At 54.7% G+C, this 18,681-nt stretch overlaps 1 protein-coding gene across 4 annotated transcripts in view; it reads left to right on the top strand.

Moving 5' to 3' along the window:
• Positions 1 to 391: 391 nt before the first annotated feature.
• KIFC3 (kinesin family member C3) overlaps positions 392 to 18,681 on the top strand; it is a 37,968-nt gene continuing 19,678 nt past the window's right edge. The window contains exons 1-5 of one of the 4 annotated variants that reach the window (XM_013052158.2): positions 392 to 613; positions 4,756 to 4,960; positions 7,454 to 7,596; positions 12,641 to 12,779; positions 15,735 to 15,937. In XM_013052158.2, the coding sequence (XP_012907612.1) occupies positions 4,795 to 4,960; positions 7,454 to 7,596; positions 12,641 to 12,779; positions 15,735 to 15,937 (651 nt within the window). In that variant the 5' untranslated portion in view covers positions 392 to 613; positions 4,756 to 4,794. Of the gene's footprint in view, positions 614 to 4,755; positions 4,961 to 4,994; positions 5,342 to 7,453; positions 7,597 to 12,640; positions 12,780 to 15,734; positions 15,938 to 18,681 lie in introns of those variants that run through there. The other 3 variants (XM_013052157.2, XM_013052159.2, XM_004744262.3) reach the window with 3 other exon arrangements.

Genomic DNA, 18,681 nt, shown 5'->3' with positions numbered 1-18,681 from the left:
TGTATGTGTGAGGAGTAACGAGCGTGGGCGGAAAGTTCTGTACCACCAGGGTTAGGGGATGTGCGCATCAGAGTGTAAGTTTAAGCGCAAAGGCACGTATAAAGGACTAGCGTGGGCACGTGTGTGAATACTGGATGGGTTCTCGCTTGCGGACCAGAGCATGTGTGAAGGCATGTGTGAGGGACGTGTGTATCGGCGTGCGAGAGCCCACAGGCGAAAGCTCGAGCACGTATGACGCTGTGTGTACACCAGTGGGTGTGCGCGCACGTGTGCGCTAGCGTGTGCGGAGCGTGGGGCCCGCAGGGCCCAGCCGGAACATCTGGGCGGAGCCAGGAGTCCGCCGAGTGGGCGGCCCCGCGTGTGAGTGTGGGCGCGCGCGCGGGAGAGTGCGCGGGAGCGCGCGCGCGCCGCCGACCCCCGCCTGGGCAAGAGCCAGTTGCCATGGGAACGCGCCGCTGCCCGAGTTAATCATTTCCTGTGGAAAGTGTGCGGGAGGGGCGGGAGCGGGGCGGGCCGAGAAGGCGGCGGCGTGGAGCTGCCTCCCACCGGCGGGCCGGGTCCGGCCGAGCCCCGGGCTCTGCGGCGACGCCGGGATCCTGCCTCTGCCAGGCCGGTGAGTCGGGGACCCTGGCGAACCGGTGGCGGGGGAGGAGGGCCAGGCTGGGCTTTCGGGATCCGCCCGGCCCGCCGTTCCGGGTGCCGCGTCCGGGCCCGCCCTACCCGCAGGACCCCCTCCCCTGCCCGGACCCGCTGAGGGGCGCGGGGAAGGTCGGGCCCGGGAGAAGCAGCCCTGCGCGGTCGCCCGCCGAACCCCGCGCCGTCCAGACAGAACCAAGGACCTTGCTCGCAGCACGTCCCCTGGGGTCGCAGCAGCCTCGGGAACCCCCTTCCCATCTCTTTGGCCCGAGAGAGCCGGAACCGACCGGGGGAACCGCGTGTCAGTCAAGGCCTCCCCCTTCTCTTGCGGAGATTTTTCCCCGCACCCCCCAGGGATCCCTTGAAGGCTGCAGTGTCCAGCCCTCCCACCACGTACGTTCCCTGGGCAGTTCGCTTTTCCCCTCGCAGGGCAGGGGAGGGTGTAGGCCGGCCCTGTGGTTGGAAGGAAGGCCTGGGCGGGTGCCCTCCTGGGCAGTAGGAAATTGAGACAGTGACAGCAGCAGCCCGGGGGATCCCAGGAGGGAGGGCAAGCCAAAAGCCACCTCCTTCAACCCCCTGTTGTGAGTTAGAGCAGAACTCTGGCGCAGTGTGAAGGGCCTGGTCCTGGGAGATTCTTCAAAAGGAAGCTGTATTTCAATTCTCAAGTATTCCCACCCAACCCCCAGCATACCTGTCTCAAGATTGTGGGTCCCCGCTGTCCCTGACCTTTCACCTTCCATGGCCCATGAGACTGGGGGCACTTCTCCCTGCCCAGGCACACTCCCCATGCCCTTGGTAAAGTAGCTGTCTCCTTGGCCAGGGAGAGTCATTGGCAAGGAATGCAGCCTCAGAATGGGGCCCTGTATTTGCAGTTACTGGACTTTAGGGACTCAGGGTGATGAGTTCTGCTGTTCTTATGGGAGTGGAGGTTTTTGAGGTCTAGGTTGTCCTGGAAGACCCAGGGCCTGTGATTGTGTGCAGGGGAGGGCCTAGCTAGCCCCTGTCTAACCTCGCTGACCTTCTCTTCCAGGGAGACTTAAGCCCTCCCCAGCAGCAGTATCTGGGCACTTGTCAGGTCTGTCCCTCAAATTATGGCAATATCCCTGGTCTGGCAGAGAGCAGGGGCGGGGGGGGGGGGGGTGTTACAGCTCTACTCCTGTGGTCTAGACAAAGAAGGGTAAATCTTTCCCTCTTCTCAAGCCAGACCTTCTGCACTCACCCTCCACTGGAGGGAGGGAGATGACTGAAAAATAAAAATTTTGAGTTCGTTGTATATGCCAGCATTGTTGTGAACACTTTATATATGCACTGTCTAATTCTTATACCAACCCTATAAGCTGGAGTTCTCCCCATTTTCAGATGGAGATAATGAGGCACAGAGAAAGTAATTCTCCCAAGGTCACACATCCAGTAAGTGGCAGAGTTGGGTCTGAAGCAGCTTTTGGTCATAGCCACTCCACACCATGTCCCTGTTGTCCCACCCTGTGGGTCCCAAGTTGGCAGAAGCGCCCAGCCTTGGGCTTATTTGAGGTCCTGGATACTTTTGACCTTTCCACCCTACTGGCTCTAAATCCAGCTGCTTTTTCCTCTTCAGGATCTTGCACACACCCTTCCTCTTTCTTCCTGCTATCTTCCTGGCTCCCTCTCCAACTTCCCTTCCAGAAAGTCACAGAAGCATTGTCTCCTTCTGTCCCCGTCCCTCAGACAAAGCTGATCTCTTTAACGGTCCTCTCTCTCAAACAGGGAATCGACCTTCAATGCCCCTCTCACCTTTCCAGGCATGTGGAGCCTTTCTTCCATTAGGCTCCTGGTCCTTGGGGTCGGTCGTGTGCCCAGCTCCGTGCCAAGCAACCTAGAGAAAAGGACATCTGGCGCTTCCTCCTGGTTCCTTCTGCTCCTTAAGGGTCCATCTTTGTTCCCTCAATGGAGCTGGCCCACATATTTGGATTAGCCTCCGCCCCATCCTCTAGCCCACAGTCCAGTAATACTGTACCCAGGAGCCTCCTCCAAGTTGTCTTCCTCAGTCAGGGAAGGCAGAGAGCACAGCTTCTTAGCCAGTAAGCCTGGCATTCTTCTAGGGCCCGGCTGTGTGAACTGCCGTCATCAGATCTTCCGCTGCCCATCGCTATGCCCTAACTTCTTGCCTCTCCCTGCTTCATTCATCCTGGCCCTGTCCACCCAGCAGGCTTGAATCCCTCCTATTCTACATACCACATCCTCTCAACTCAGCCTCCCCTCCTTACCCTAGCCAAACTTCCCCTCAGAAGAAAGCAGCCCCTTCCTTTAGCCCTACCCACCTCTTGGACCCACCCAGGTTTGCCCTCTGTGCGGCTCCATGGCTGGGCCCCCTTCCAGAGCCCCCAGGGCTTTCTCCAGTTTGACCTCCCCACGGCATTGTTTGCTGGGAACTGACCATCCCCTGCTTCCCCACCCCTCCCCACCATCGGTCACGTGTGAGGACTCCGCACCTGCCTGGTGTTGTCGCCACCTCTGACCATCCTTCTCCAGTGTTCCTTACCACCCAGAGTGAGCTCTCCGTGCTTGGTTACCTTTGGTGACTGTGTCCTCCACTGTGGTGCTGGGACCCTCGTTAGCCTCCCAGCTCTGAGTCCCCAGCCCTGCTCTTTGCCCGGCTTTAGCCCGGGCTGGTATGTATACACGCATTTCAGGGTACCCACCTGTCAAGCTAGTGCCAGGGGTCTGTCAAAAAAATTATTTATTTATTTATTTAAAAGATTTTTAATTTATTTATTTGGCAGACAGAGATCACAAGTAGGCAGAGAGGCAGGCAGAGAGAGAGGAAGAAGCAGGCTCTTTGCAGAGCAGAGAGCCCCATGTGGGGCTCGATCCCAGGACTCTGGGAATCATGACCTGAGCCAAAGGCAGAGGCTTTAACCCACTGAGCCACCCAGGCGCCCCCCACCCCCGACAAAAAAAATTTGTAAAACCGAAAGCAAATCCCACTTTGCCTTTCTGAGCTGACTTGGCTTCTTCTGTTAATGGCATTGCTGTCTGAGTCTGGGACTGTAGCTGGGTACTTTAAATGTCCTCACAGCTGCTTTACCTACGATAGGTGTTCAACAAAGACTTGTGTGGGGAAGACTTAAAGTCTATCCTGTTCATCTGCTCAGTTCATCTGCTCAGAGGGACCCATGCAGCTTTCTTTTTTTTTTTTTTTTTTTAAGATTTATTTATTTATTTTAGAGAGCATGCACAAGGGGGAAGGGCAGGGGGACAGAGAATCTCAAGCAGACTCCACGCTGAGTGTGAAGCCCTGTTTGGGGCTCGATCTCAAGACCCTGAGATCATGACATGAGCCAAAATCAGGAGTCAGACCTTACCCACTGCACTACACAGGCATCCCCCCATGGGGCTTTCTATCCAGGCCATCCCCCCCCCCCCTTTCTCCCATACCACCTGGTGCCTCCCTGCATCCTGTTCAGATCTTGAAGGTTTGTTGAAGTGCTTACCTCCCTCCTGACAGGGAGCTCCCCATCTCTCCTGATCAAAGAGGACCCCCGGCAGGTGCCTAGCTCACAGCAGACACCAGATAAATAATTATTAGATGAAAAAGCAATGAATCTTTGTATCTTACTGTCTGCCAAGTTGTAGGCACAGAGTAAGGGGACTTGAATAGCATGAGTGGACTTTAAGAGAATTTGGTCCATATAAACCTATCTTGTCGCTAGCCACAGTCAGCCCTTCTGATTAGTACCAAGATGCTAATTAAATCTGATTAGATTTATGGAGATGCTGTTGACTCCTGCTGCCTCCGTGTGGGGCTGTGACCTGGTGCGCCTCCAGGCTGCCAGGCCTCCAGCGAAGGGGCTGAGATGTGAGGTCTCCTTAGTGTGCTGCTGACACAACTGATGCGTCCTCACCCACTTCTGAGCCGCCTTACTTGGGAAGAAGCACCCGGAAATGGTGATAGGCTCTGTTTCATCCCGCAAGCCCAGGGATCTTTGCAGGGGGCGGGGGTTATGGAGGTGGCATTGGAGTTGGGGCTGCTGCTCCGGGTAACAGGTGACCCCGTTGCAGGCGGGCTCTGATCTGTCCCCCAGCCCCCGCTCAGGATGCCTGGCAGCCGGCTCAGCCTCGCCTTCCCTGTTCTGTCCGCAGGCCGCCCGGCGCCCAGAGGAGGCCGCTGAGCCCCGGGCCATGGTCCCGTCCCGCCGGCCGTGGAACCTGGGAGCCACGCCCTCGCTGCGCGGCCTGTGGAGAGTGGGCCGGGCCCGGGAGCCTGAGCCCGGGATGGCTCGCCCCGCCCCCGCCAGCCCGGCCGCCCGCCCTTTCCCATACACCGGCCCGGGGAGGTTGAGAACTGGTGAGTCCGCATTTTTAAAATGCCTCTTTATTTCCCTTCCTTCCTCCAGATAGCAGAGATGAGGCCGGGCTTTCTCGCAAGTTCCTAGGCTCAGTCAGAGCTGTCAGGTAATTACAGGGTGCCGGGCAGCCCGCGGGCCGGCGCGGAGTCGCAGTCGGGGCGTCAATCTCGCCGGCGCTCTTGCCCCGCGCCCGCCCGTAAAGAGAGGTCCCGGACGCCGAGTTAAACTTCAACGCTGTCGCTGGAGCCAGGGGACAACGCCGCCCAAACCACGCGCTCTCCACCCGGCCGGGCGGGGGGCGCTCCGCGGGAGGCGCGTCCTTGGTCCCTGGCCGAGCCTGGCGGTCTCGCTCCGGTTTCTGCCCGCAGCTGGTAAACAAGGTAGGTGAAGTGGCTGCCCGGTGCCCTGCGCGGGCGCTGACACCTGATCGCGACCGGCCGGCCCGCGGGGGGCGCAAGGAGCCGACCGAGGCCACCCAGCCGAGTTGGGGTGCCCTGCGCTCAGTTTCAGGTGCCATCCGGGTCGGCTCCTGTAGGGGCCCTGACGCAAGTGGGCAGTGAAGGAGTCCCTGAGTGCAGGCTCCCGCTGTCCCCCTGGGAGAGCTGTCAACACCAGCTCTCCTTTCTGGGTCATGTCCCCTGGCACCTCACACGCCAAGAAGTGAGTGGCACATCTGATTTCCGGTGCCGGCTGGATCATCGGGTCTGGGGGGCTGCCCCATGACTGTCTCCTGAGCTGAACTTGGGCAAGCCTTCCTGAAGTATGGAGGAAGAGAGGGGTGTTCGGTCAAGGTGTGTTGAGGGGCTTGCTGTCTGTTATTCCTGACCTACAGAGAAAGGGGTTTAGGTTACCAGCCTGTCTGAGCTAGCAGAGTCCCTCTGGGCCATCAGACTTAAGTCCCCCTGCCTACCCCCGTAAAGAAGGGGAAACTGAGGCCCAGAGAGGGCACACAGAAAATTCCTCTTCAGTCCCCTCTCTCCCACCACACTTGTGCCAGTGGTGGCTGCCAGAGTGATACCCCCCAAAGTCTCTGCAGGGGACAAGTGAGGCTGGGGATGGCCCTGGGGTCTCTGAGAAAAGCTTGGGCTTTTGGGTCAGGTAGCCTCAATTATCTGGAAGGGATGAAGATGACCTCTGCTCCACAAGGTTTTCCTAAGGATTACAGATGTGATATATATGAATGAGTATTGCTGTTCTGGTTAAAAAAAGAGAGAGAGAGAGAAAGAAAGAAAGACAGAAAGGAAGGAAGGAAAAAGGAAAAACAAGCAAAAGACAAAAACATGTTCCTTTGGGTTCGGGCTAAAAAAAAAATCACTCAAACCTAAAAAACTAAAAAAATTGAAAAAAAAACTCTATAAAAAGCACAGAAAAGTATAAAAAAGACAATAAAAATCACCTATAAGGTTGCTAGTGGACATTTTATATAGTTCCTTCCAATCTTGTGTATGTGGGCACGCATGCATATTGATCTATTAAATGAGTATTAGGAAGATCATATGACCATGCAGGCTTATCCACTTTTACGATTTATGACAAAGGTCAAATGAAATCCCGTGGGTGAAGTGCTAAGCAGAGTGCCTAACATTGAGTAGGGTGTCACCCAGCTTGGTCACCCCTGGCCTCTCCGCCCCCACCCCAGCTCTCAACTCTGCCTTCAGAATGCCGGCTAGCCCATGGGATGGCAGGACTGGCTCAGTGTGACCCTGGGTGCGTTAGTCACCCCCTCGGCTGTGGTCCTAAGGGCCTGCATCCGTGGCTGCTTTCTGTGTGTCTGGCACAGAGTGAGCACATTATGTGTGTCATTCATTGTAACCCTCAGCCCAGAACTCTGAGCTTGGTTCCTTACCCCATAGTGCTGGCAAGGAAACTGAGGATCAGACAGGGGAGGAAGGCCCTGGCGGGGGGTTGAGGTGGAGTGCACGGGATATCCATACCAGGGTCAGCTCTCTGTCCTGTCCAGTGAGGGCGGCAATGTGTCAGAGGCTGGAGGGGATGTGCTTTAGCTGGTCCCAAATAAGCTTTTGGAGCCTGCCCCCTTGCTGTTTAGGAAGGCCGGGGAGAAAGCGCCCCCTAGAGGCGGCCTTGGTAATAAAGCCACCACCCTGGAGTGCACCTCCTGGGAAGACAGGCACAGCTGGGTTGGCATTGGCTTCCCTTTGCTGCTCTCTGGAGAGGATGTGAGCAAGTGCCAGCCCCAGAGACCACTGTGGAGGGCTGGGAACACCCCCTCCCCCAGAGGTCTCAGGTGACTTCCTCAAGAGAAGCTCTGGGTGGCTTTCCGGAAGAAAGAGCACACACAGCCCCTGCCTGGTGCCAGGCCTTCCCTCCGAGTAGGTCAGGCGTGTGAGGGCGTGTGAGTCCCTCTTGGCCGCGCCTGGGCCGGCCCAGACGATGGGGAAGCAGAGCTCAGCGGTGGCCCTAGCCAGGGGTCCTGGCCAGCAGCCTTCAGCCAGGGGCCTAGCATCTTACCTGTATTCTCTGTCCTGGGACAGGGCGTGGAAGAGACACCCTGGTCAGCAGTGACGAGGACTCCAGTGCCCGAAGTGCAGCCCGCCCGGCCCTAGCGCAGTGCCGAGCCCTCAGTGTGGACTGGGCTGGCCCTGGGAGCCCTCACAGGCTCTACCTGACCGTGCAGGTAAGCACTGGGGCCTTCTGAGAGGTGATGGGCCGAGCCAGGCTGTGGGCCTTAGCTCTGTGAACTTCTGCAGCTGGGTCTCCAGCAGGCTGTCTGGGGAAGGAAGCCCTAACAGGGGGCCTTGAGTCTCTTTGCCGAGCTCCTCGCACCACGTCCGCCCCGAGCCCGCGTAGATGGAGCAATTTGCTTTATTAGGTTATCTCTGGGAAAATCTCACAGGAGATGACAGAAACTTTTCAGCCACACCCTGGCTGAGGTGTTAAAGTGAGAAATGTGGGACCTTCGCTGAGAAGCTACTAGGAAAACAGGCAGGTTTGGGGGTAGCTGTTAATTCCCATTTGAGCATGGTTGTCCGTGGGGCTATATGTGTATTTCCTATTTGACATGGGAATCCAAAGCTAGACAGAAGAATTTTGCCAAAGTTTGGGTTCTTTTCTCTTGCAGTTATCATCAAGTGATTTTTCAAAAGACAAATTTTATGTATATTTGTGTATTTGTCATAGAGATAATACATAACGATAGTACTAATAACTATTATTTATTGGACACGGACTTTGTACCAGGCACTGGGGCCATGTGTTGTATATCTCACGTCAGTATTCCGCAATCTCAAGACCCAGTTACTGTTTTATCTGAGTTGTAGGAATGAAGTAATGGAGGCTCAGAGAGGTTAAGTAACTTGCTACTGGTCACACAGCAACCTGGGATCTGAATAGCTAAACACAATGAGCTTTCTAACATACAGTGTAAAGAATTCACTGGGCAGGAGGGTAGGAGGTTGGGGGAACCTGGTGGTGGGTATTAGGGAGGGCATGTATTGCATGGAGCACTGGGTGTGGTGCAAAAACAATGAATACTGTTACGCTAAAAAGAAAAAAAAAGAATTCACACAGGGATGTGATATTTAGAAACCGAATGCCTCCTTTAGCCTTGTATCTTGGAGAAATCCACTATTTAGAGTTGGGTGTTTATGTATTTTTCCTATGTAACCACTTGCTTATATTTATACAATTTTATTATTTATTTGTACACGCTGTCCTGTGACTAGCTCTTTCTCTCAACAGTAAATCTTGGCGATTTCTTCATGCTTGTCCTTATACAAAGAACTCCCTCATTCTTTTAAACTGCTGCAAAGTATTCTGCTTCAGGGTTTACCATAAATTATCTGTCAGTCCTCTGTATCCTTTCTGATTGCTGTGAACTCCTTAACTATCTCTGCATGCACACAGCTACAGCTTGGAGCAATGTCAGAACAGTGCAGGTGCTGCACTTTTTAAATGAATACGTTTGCTAATGTATTTACAGTTCACCCCCATGCCAGGTGCTGGCCCATTCCAAAGCAGAGAAATAGACCTGACTCTCTGCACGAAGGACCAGAGTTATTTCAGGGTGTTGTGTTGCGAAGACCCCCTGCCCAGGACGGATGGTATAGGAGAGGGCTCACGTTGAAGGGACATGGGCAAATAGGGGGACAGGAAACCTGGTTGCCCTGGGAGGGCATAGCCTCCCTCATGCAGATGGAACTTGTAAACCAGGCTGGCCTGCAGCCCCCAGTCCTGATCTGAGCATGGCCTAGGGTCTCATGTTGCTTCAGAGCTTCCTGGCCCTTCTTGTGTGGTTCATGTGCAAACTGAACCAAACGGTCCTTCTTTTATCTTTCGGTCTACAAGAAAAGCAAGTCTGGTGTGGGAACAGTTAAAGAAACCAGAGAACCCATTTTTTTCCCTCTGACTTGAGCCATTGGTAGTTAAATCGGGAGGTGGTCAGAAACCGGCCGCCTGGAATTGGGCGGTGGCTGTCTTCCTGAATTTTGATTATGGGGTGTTGAGTTGTGGTGGCTGCCGAGTCTTGGGGTCAGCAGATCTGCTGCGATTCTCTGAGAAGCTTTTGTCAGCAGCCAGTTTGCATGTTGGTGTCCTTCTGGGCCCCATTATGTTTATCAGTGCTCTGAGGTCAGGGCTGTGGGGCTGAAGGAGGGATCCAGGCACTGGGGGGTGACCTATCCAGCCTCTCCAGTAGTTAGACCCTGGGATGCTCCCTCTGGAGACACTGCAGGAACCACCGCCCTCCCCTGCCCCGGGGGTAAGGAGTACGGAGGACCGGCTGCCCTTCCTGTGGCTTGGCCAACAGGCCAAAAATAGTGTAACCTTTGCTCTGGTCGGCAATTGGAAACCCCCAGCTGCTGCCATCGCCGCCACTGCTGACAAGCCAGCTCGGGATGGTGTGGCAGTTGGTCACAGGGTGGGGACCAAATAAAGTCGGGGGGAGTTTTCCTATGTACAAGAGATTTTGCTCACCACCCTCCCTTTTCAAGCAGAACATGAGGTCGAGAGAGAGGGAGTCAGACATGGTGAACACCGAGGCTGCTCATGTGGCCTTTTTCTTTTCTCTGTTTGTTGGATTTGGGGTTACAAAAATAATAATACTTAAAAAATAACAACAAGGAGACATACAGAAAGAATATAATGCTAACGGCTACCTAGTCTCGGGTTCTGACTGTGTGCCGGCGGCTCTGAGAACTTGGCACAAGTTCCTGCCGCTTACCCTTCACGCCAGCTGTGTTGGGAGGCTGATAACGTTTCTGTTTTGAGAATGGGGAAAATGAAGCTTCAGGGAAGGAAAGTAACTCGCCCAGAGCCACACAGCTCCCCCGAGGCACAGCCAGGCTTCACACCTGGCGCTTTCTGACTCCAGACTCAGAGCATTCTTTTATTTAAAAGAAAAAAAAATTTTTTAAGATTTTATTTATATATTTGACAGAGAGAAAGAGATCACAAGTAGGCAGAGAGACAGGCAGAGAGAGAGGAGGAAGCAGGCTACCCACGGGAGCAGAGAGGCCCATGTGGGGCTCGATCCCAGGACCCCGGGATCATGACCTGAGCCGAAGGCAGAGACTTTAACCCACTGAGCCACCCAGGTGCCCCTAAAAATTTTTTTTTTTAATTTTGTTTACATTCAATTAATTAACATATCATTAGTTTCAGAGATAGAGTTCAGTGATTCATCGGTTGTATGAAAGCCCAAGTACTCATTCCATTCCATGCCTTCCTTTGTGCCCACCACCCAGTGCCCCTGTTCCCCTGCCCCCTCTCCCCTCCAGCGACCCTAGTTTGTTTCCTGTAGTTAAGAGTCTCTTATGGTTTGCCTCCCTCTCTGATTTTGTCTTATTTGATTTTTTTTCCCTCCCTTCCTCTATGATCGTATGTTTTGTTTCTTAAATTCCACGTATCAATGAGATCATATGATAATTGTCTTTCTCTGACTTACTCTGCTTAGCATTTATCCTCGAGTTTCATCCATGTCACTGCAGATGCTAAGATCTCATTTTTCTGGGTGGCTGAGTAATGGTCCATTATATGTATATGCACCACATCTTTCTCCACTCATCTGTCGAGGGACATCAGGGCTCTTTCCACAGTCTGGCTATTGTGGACATCGCTGCTATAAACACTGGAGTGCACGAGCCCCTTTGGATCACTCTATTTGTAACTTAGGGGTGAATACCCAGTAGCGCGATTGCTGGGTCATAGAGTAACTCTATTTTCAACTTTTTGAAGAAACTCTATTCTCTTTTCCAGAGTGGCTGCACCAGCTTGCATTCCCACCAGCAGTGTAAGAGGGCTCCCCTTTCTTGGGGCATTCTTTCAAACACAGCACTTGTTTTTTGTTTCAAATACAGCAGGCACAAAGACATGCAAAAATGTGTCTGTAGAGGTGCCTGGCAGGCTTAGTCAGAAGAGCACGCAACTCTTGATCTTGGGGTCATGAGATCAAGCCCCATGTTGGATGTAGAGATTACTTAAATAAAACTTAAAAAAATGAAATAAGATATATCTGTAATCCCCTTCCCAGATAATTTCTGTTGACATTCAAAAATAAAACAGAGCACTGTAGATGCTTATAAGGCTGAAAATACAAATGACAAGAAGAGGTTCAAAATGAAATGTAAAGGTTCCTTTCCCTTCTTCCCATATTCTCATGGTTAACTTTCTTTCTTTCTTTTTTTTTTAAAGATTTTATTTATTTATTTGGCAGAGATTACAAGCAGGCAGAGAGGCAGGCAGAGAGAAAGGTGGAAGCAGGCTCCCCGCTGAGCAGAGAGCCCGATGTGGGGCTCAATCCCAGGACCCTGGGATCATGACCTGAGCTGAAGGCAGAGGCTTTAACCCACTGAACCACCTAGGCGCCCCGGTTAAGTTTCTTTTTACTCACCCAAAAGTTTAAATGAGGCACATTTCTCCTCCTAGCTGCCATATCACCTGACCTCCCAGAGACAACCATTGTCTATCTAGTTCCCCAGATTTTTTCTTTTTTTTTTTTTTTTGAGGCCTGTGTAATTGTTTTATCAAATGGGATTGCACACTGCATGTGGTTCTGTGGCTTGCTTTGGATGTCTTTGTGAGCTGCAGGTGATTTTTCTCTGGATGATTCTTTCTGTCTTTCCCCCTTCTCTCCCAGCCTGTCCACTGGCCTGTTCTACCTCAGCCTTCTTTGCCTTGGTTTCTCCTTGACCAGGAGATGGGAGGGAGCATGGCCTTCCCCTGTTCAAGTGGATCTGTGTGCTTCCCTCTTGGCAATCCCAAACTGGTGCTGTCTATAGGTGGGGGCAGCTGACATCATTGGGGGGGAGTTTCCCTGAGATTGTGGGGTGCCTGGTGGGGCCGGACAGCCCTGTAAATAGTGGGGCCATGGGCCTGAAGCAAGCAGGCCGCTGCCCCGGTGTCTCACACCCCACAGAGCCTGCAGGGACAGCCCAGCGAGCTTCCCGTGAGAACATCCAAGTGCCCAAGAACTTGTTTGCTGATGCAGATGGCCGGCTGCCCATAGGAGCCAAGAAAAATGTGCTGCCACTGTCTCGTCGTGGCATCAGGACACATTTCTTCTGGACCCCAGGCCTGGTTGTCCTCACCCACTCACACAGCAAGGGATGGATCCCTGGGCCCGGGGTGCTCACCAGCTCCAGGAGCACACTGTCTTCGGGCTCAGGGGGCCCCCTCCGCACTGCAGGCCCCTTCACGTGAGGATTCTGGTTGTGTCTTGGCAGCAAGCCCTGCTGGACAAGGGGTGCGAGAACAAGAGTCAGGGGACGAAAGAAGAGAAGCTCCCGAAGAGGCAGGCGCCGGCCCCCAGGCGGGACCGGGAGGCCCAGGAAGCTGGTGGCACCATGAATGTAGAGAAAACAGGTAAAGCAGGCCTGCCCGCCAACCTGGAACAGTCCCCGCTGAAGCTGGCCCTGGAGGGGAGGCTGCTGTGGCATTTGAGCGGTCCCCACATTGCTGTCCTCGTCACTTGGAGGAGACCTGGCCAAGTCCTGGCCACCTGGACATGGAGCTCAGAGACCCCAGCCTGCCCACCCCTATTCCAGGGATGCCCCCCTCCCGGTGCCACCAGGACCCCATCCAGGGATGAGAGGCCTGTGTGGGCTGGGGTTGAATTTCCCTACATTTTGTCTTTCCCCCAGTGCCCGTCAAAAGCAGACCAACGGTGGCAGCCTCAAAGATGCCGCAGCCTGTAGACAGAGGCTGGAACCCATCTCCTTTCTCTGTGGAGCCATCGGGGACCCATGGGCTCTAGGACAGGGCTTTACCTACTGCCACGAGGCCGGGGTAGAGGAGCTGGTGGCTACCTTCTTCTCTGTCCAGGATGACTGGTTCTGGAAGATTCTATGGGCCCCCTTCGTGGGGTTCCCTAGCAGGAAACCTGAGCCTAGCAGTAATTGGGAAAAAAGCATCCTCAAAGAGCCAAAGGGGACGGCCAAGAATGTGTGGAGAAAAAAGCTTTCTCTTTCTTTCTTTCCCCAGTCACCAGGGGTTGATTGGTGTTTCTGTCAGTTCTGTTTTCTGCCACTCCCTTGTCTGGGGTTGTTCCAGAGCTGTGGTCGCCTGTCTGGCATTCAGGGGCTGGTGCCGGGGTCTCTCCGCTGTGTAGGCAGACCGGCCTTGGGAAGGGGTGCACTGTCCAGCCAGTCAGGTCGGCTCTCCTAATTTGTGGAGAAGAGAGAGACCAGGTCCTGGGAAGAATGGGGACTAAGTCTTGTCAGTGGGGCCAGGGCCGGCCCTCTGTGTCCCTGTGCCTGGGTGGCCGTGAGAGACAGTGCGCAGGCAGGGTCTCCAACACACGCTCCCTTGTGACAACTTGCACTGACAACTGACTCACTAAGAGAGGCAGGCAGCCTTCTCAGCGGGAAGGCCCCTCCGTTCCTTGTCCCCAAGGGCCCCTTTGACCTCCCCTCTCCCTCCACTTCTGATCTCCCTTAGCTTCTTCAAGGTCTTTTCTTCCCTAGCAAGTGCTCTCCAGGCCCCGTTTCAGCTCCCCTGGCTGTGCCCCTGTGCTGAGGTCAGGATGAACCCACGCTGTGGGTGTCTCAGAACCTTCTCAAGTGCCCTGGACGAGAAAAATGATTCCATGTCTCATCCCAGCCCTGTGGCCTGTTGGGTGACACTCACTTCTATCCATCCCTCATGGAATCCGGGCTCCTTTTCCAAGGTTGCCTCTTTGGGCAAGGATCGGTGTCCCCATTTTGCAGAGGAGGACCCCAGGGCCTCATAGGTGGCAGAACTAGCTCCCAGGATCTGGAGTCCAGAGTGTTCCCTACCTCACCACAGCAGTCTGCACAGGGCCAAGGGCCGTGCTGGTCACATGCTGCTCATGGCATCCCCGTGTGCAGGCCTGGAAGCATCCATCTGACCTCACTCTCTCCAGAACAGAGAGCAGAAGCTTGGCCAAGTGTGTGTGATACCCCTGCTGCGTCACATGCAGGCCCCACGGCCAGGGCCATGAGCCAGCCGGGACGAGCCTGCTCCAGCTCTCCGGGAGTCTGGAGTTGTAGCTATTCCAAGGGACTGGGAGAAAGGGAACAGCCAGCCTGTGTGTGCTTCGCCTGCTCTCTTGAGAGTGGGACCTGAGCGTCCTCAGGGTCCAGCCTCCTGGGGACAGGTCTGAGACATCCTGCCCAGCCCGGAAGCTTTGTTGTGGCTTCTCTGAAGTCTCGGTGAGCGTGAGTGCACTTGCTGCCTCCGGGCGGGTGGAAGCTGCCAGCAGGGGTGTGCACAGAGCCCCTGGGCGTCCTGCCTCTCAGTTGTGGCTCTGGGGGTGTATCGTAGGGAGTGGAGACCTGGAATCAGCAGATGCCACTTGTCACACTAAACTCTGGGTCACTTCTTTCTGCCTCCTGGGGCTTTGGCCGGGTCCTCGACTGAGCTACTAAAGGGGAGAGGCAAATCTCCGGCCCTCACAGCCTCTCCTCTGCCCCACCCCGCACACCCCCAGCTCCTCGCAGAGACGGTGGCCTTTCTTGGTGTCCTCCAAGCAAGCTATGACATGCATCCCAGGACATATTGGCAGGTCATGGCCCTTGATTCTTTGTCTTTGTCCTTCTGTCCGTCGATCTGTCTCTCTCCGGCTCCTGTTGACAGGACAGTGGAAGGCCGTGGGAAGAGGAGGACTCAGGCCGAGGCACCCCCCCCCCCGGTATTTATCACTTCCTCCTGCCTGTGTGGTCCCTGTCCTCAGCGCAGGCATCGGCCCTGCAGCGGGCCCAGCAGTGTTCCTGCTCACGTGCTGTGTCTGTGTCCGTGTGTCCTGGTCTGGCTGTCCCTTGCACCTGCACACCCTCCCCTCGCCTTCTCTGTGTGAAGTGACCACTCCCTGCGGAGGTCAGGTGACAAGCTGGGGGAGCCTCTGCCTCTCTCCTGTACTCTAGGTAGGGGCTTTGAGTTCAAAGAAATCATATTCTCCCAAGAACAGGGTTTTCTGGGAAGAGAACCCCAGACTCTTCATCAACTGTGGCCAGAACGGTGTCTCTGTCAGCTGCGATTCCTTGCGGCCTGGCCACGGAGAAGGGATGGCCCGTCAGACCTAGGGCACATGCTCTGAGGGGTGTAAGGTGAAAGTTGCTTTCCTAAGTCCTGATCCAGGTAATTCTGTCTCACAGAAGATGCTCACGGACGTGGCTTCCTCTCGGGCAGGCCCCGGAGCCCCTGGCTCGCCCCCACCTTGCTGCTGCTGTCCCTGTCCCCTGTCCCATTGACTTGCATCCCCGCCCCATCCCCGATGGTCGGCCCCGCCCCGACGGGCCCAGCACTTCAGCCAGGGTGGGTCCTCTCCGTCCTGCTGATTGGCCACTACTTTGCTCATAGGTGGGCGGCTCTTTGGCAGCGGGAGGTGCTCGAGCCTGGGGGGGCCACCGGGTGCGGCCCCCATGGTGCATAGGATGGTGGAGGCCATGTCCCAGCTGCAGGAGGAGAAAGCCCGACTGCAGGAGGAGCTGGCAGCCATGCAGGAGAGGCTGGCCCTCCAAGACAGTGACCAGCAAGCCACCTCCACCCAGCCGCAGAACCAGGTACCTGGGGAGGACGGGGTGGGCAGACGCCACTGCCCACTATGGAGCAGCTCAGAGGACACTGCTCGGGGCCCCTGGAACCAAGCCACTGGGCCGCTGGCATGACGGACAGATAGGGTCCCCTCCCTTGGCTCAGGAACGTGAGAGAGGGCAAGGTGGCAAGAAACAGAGGCCTGGGTCTCCCTCCTGTTCCTCCTTGTACCCCATTCCTCCTGCTTCCCAGAAATGCAGGCCATGAGTGCAGGTGTGCAGGGAGCTGGGATAGACAGGGATGCTTCCACTCTGCAGCCGGGGCAGAGTCCACCCTGTCTGGCTACTGGGCAGTCCCAGGTGGACAGAACTCACTGCAGAGGTCACCCCAGGGAAGACTGGGAGGAAAGGAGAGGCTGGTGTGAGTGCACATGGGAGGAAGAGCTCTCGGGTCTACAGAGGCCAGGGAGAACCTCGGGTGTGTGCTGGCAAACACCATCTCCTTCCTTGGCTGGCCAGAGAAATGCGTGTAGACTCTGAGCCACGTGCCCTCTGGGGCTCATCCTGGGCTCTCCTCCCCCACCTGCACATGGGCCCTGAGGCCCCTCTCCAGGGGCTCAGCTCCCCACTGCCCTGGTCAGCATCTGTCTTTTGTATCTGTCTGACCTTCCGCACTTCCCCAAAGTCCCCCACCCTGTCTCTATGTCATCTCTGCCTCGGATCTGTGCCCTGAGCTCAGGGCCCAGGGCTCTCTGTTGAGAGGCCTGACCTCAGGTAGAGCCAAGTTCTTCCTCTCTGGTGACCCAGCCTGTGGATGTTCTGCTTGGGGGCACATCACTGAGTACTATGACTTGTTCTTGATTCTAGGGAGTAGCAGATTACCTTTAGGCACTTTATCAATGCAGCATTTTCCCCCAGGGCACCAGTGTCTCCTCTTCTCAAAAGCTGTCTGTTCTGACCACCTGCCCCTTGGGGAGTTAGGCGGGCCTCCTTGGGGCGTCCCTAGTGCTCGCGTCTCCCTCTGCAACACTGACACCATTGTTTGCTGCCTCTGGGCCTGTCTGCCTCATTTTCGGGGGCTCCTCTAGGCAGGGTCACACACTAGCTTTGTGTCTCTTTGCCTCCCGTATCCCCCTTCTGCCTCCTGCCCTCAGATGTTTGTGGAGTGCCTGGTATGTGCTGGGCACCAGGCTAACCACTGGGGACATCCAGATGGGCAGGTGCTCCCTGGCCTACAGAGGCTGCGGTCTAGCATCTTGGGGAAGACAGATATTTGTTACTTGCTCGCATGTTAAGTTAGAAGAGTAATAAGGGCTCTGCAGGTGGGCCTACACAGGGCATAAGGGCTTGTACCAGAGGCCTTTGTCTGGGACATCAGGACCTGTCAGGGAGGTCAGGTACAGCTTCCTTGAGAAAGTAGGGCTGGAACTAAGGTCTGGCACAAAGCAGAGGAAGTGGGTTCTGAGCTGAGAGGGTTCTGTGCGAAGGGACTGTGGCAGGAGGAGCAAGATGAGTACAGGGGCAGAACCACGGTTTGGTTAGCCCTGTGGGCCTGGGAGCTGGTCTAGGGCTCACACCCTGCAGGATATGCCTGGCCTGTGGCAGGAACTTAGCAGCAGCTCTTCTTTCCCTGTCCTGGCACTTTATTTTTAAAAAAGTTTTTCTTTAAAGGGCTTTACTGAAATATAATTCACATACCATAAAGTTCACCCCTCTATAGTGTACAATTTAAAGATCTTAAGTATATTAAGACAGTGATTTGACCATCACCACCATGTAATTTCAGAACATCTTCATCTCCCTAAAAAGACCTATTTCATCACTCTCCTTTTCCCTGCCACACAACCCCTGGCAACCAGGGACCTGCTTTCTGTTTGTATGGATTTGCCTTTCCTGAACACTTCATAGAAATGAAATCATAACAGTACATGGCCTTTCGAAACTTTATTTTATTTTATTTTGTTTTAAAGATTTTATTTATTTATTTGACAGAGATCACAAGCAGGCAGAGAGAGAGAGAGAAGGGGGAAAAGCAGACTCCCTGCTGAGCAGAGAGCCTGATGCGGGACTCGATCCCAGGATCCTAAGATCATAACCTGAGTCGAGGGCAGAGGCTTAACCCACTGAGCAACCCAGGCGCCCCCTTTCATAACTTTCAACAAATTAAATTTTTTTTTCTTCTTTTACTTCTTTATTTTTTGTAAAGATTTTAATTTATTTATTTGAGAGGGAGAGCAAGCACAAGTCAGGTCTTGGGAGGAAGATGATGACTCCCCTCTGGGAGGGGAGCCCAATGGAGGACAGGGCTTGATCTCCAGACCCTGAGATCATGACCTGAGCTGTAGGCAGACGCTTAACAGACTGAGCCACCCAGGCACCCCATTTAGCAAAATCTCCTTTTTACAGGGGAAGTTGAAGGTGAAGCATCTCAGCCTTCCCGGTGTCTTCGTGCCCTCGCTTTCCAGACCTTCCCAGCCCCTGTCCTCTCCCACCCCTGGCTTCCCTGGATGATTGGGAGAATTCCAAATGGTTCCTCCTCTTTTCTCGAGTCTGATCCTTAAACTTCCTCACTGAGAGTTCCTCACTGAAAACTTCAGGGGATGTCCCTGAAGCTCTAGGTCTCTGGGCTCCTCTTCAGAGGGTCCAACTCTGTGGCACTCCGTCCTACCACTTGGGCCAGGAGCTGGGTTCGAATCCTGGCTCTGGGCACTGATATTCAATTAGCTGTGTGAGCTTGGGCTAGTTAATTACCACTCTGCACCTCAGTTCCTCCA

The sequence above is a fragment of the Mustela putorius genome, unplaced genomic scaffold, assembly GCF_011764305.1.
Source record: "Mustela putorius furo isolate JIRA1106 unplaced genomic scaffold, ASM1176430v1.1 tig00000174_pilon_pilon_pilon, whole genome shotgun sequence".
NCBI lineage: Eukaryota > Metazoa > Chordata > Mammalia > Carnivora > Mustelidae > Mustela > Mustela putorius.
The sequence above is the reverse complement of the archived record's forward strand: the minus strand, read 5'-3'. Positions and strand labels throughout refer to the sequence as shown.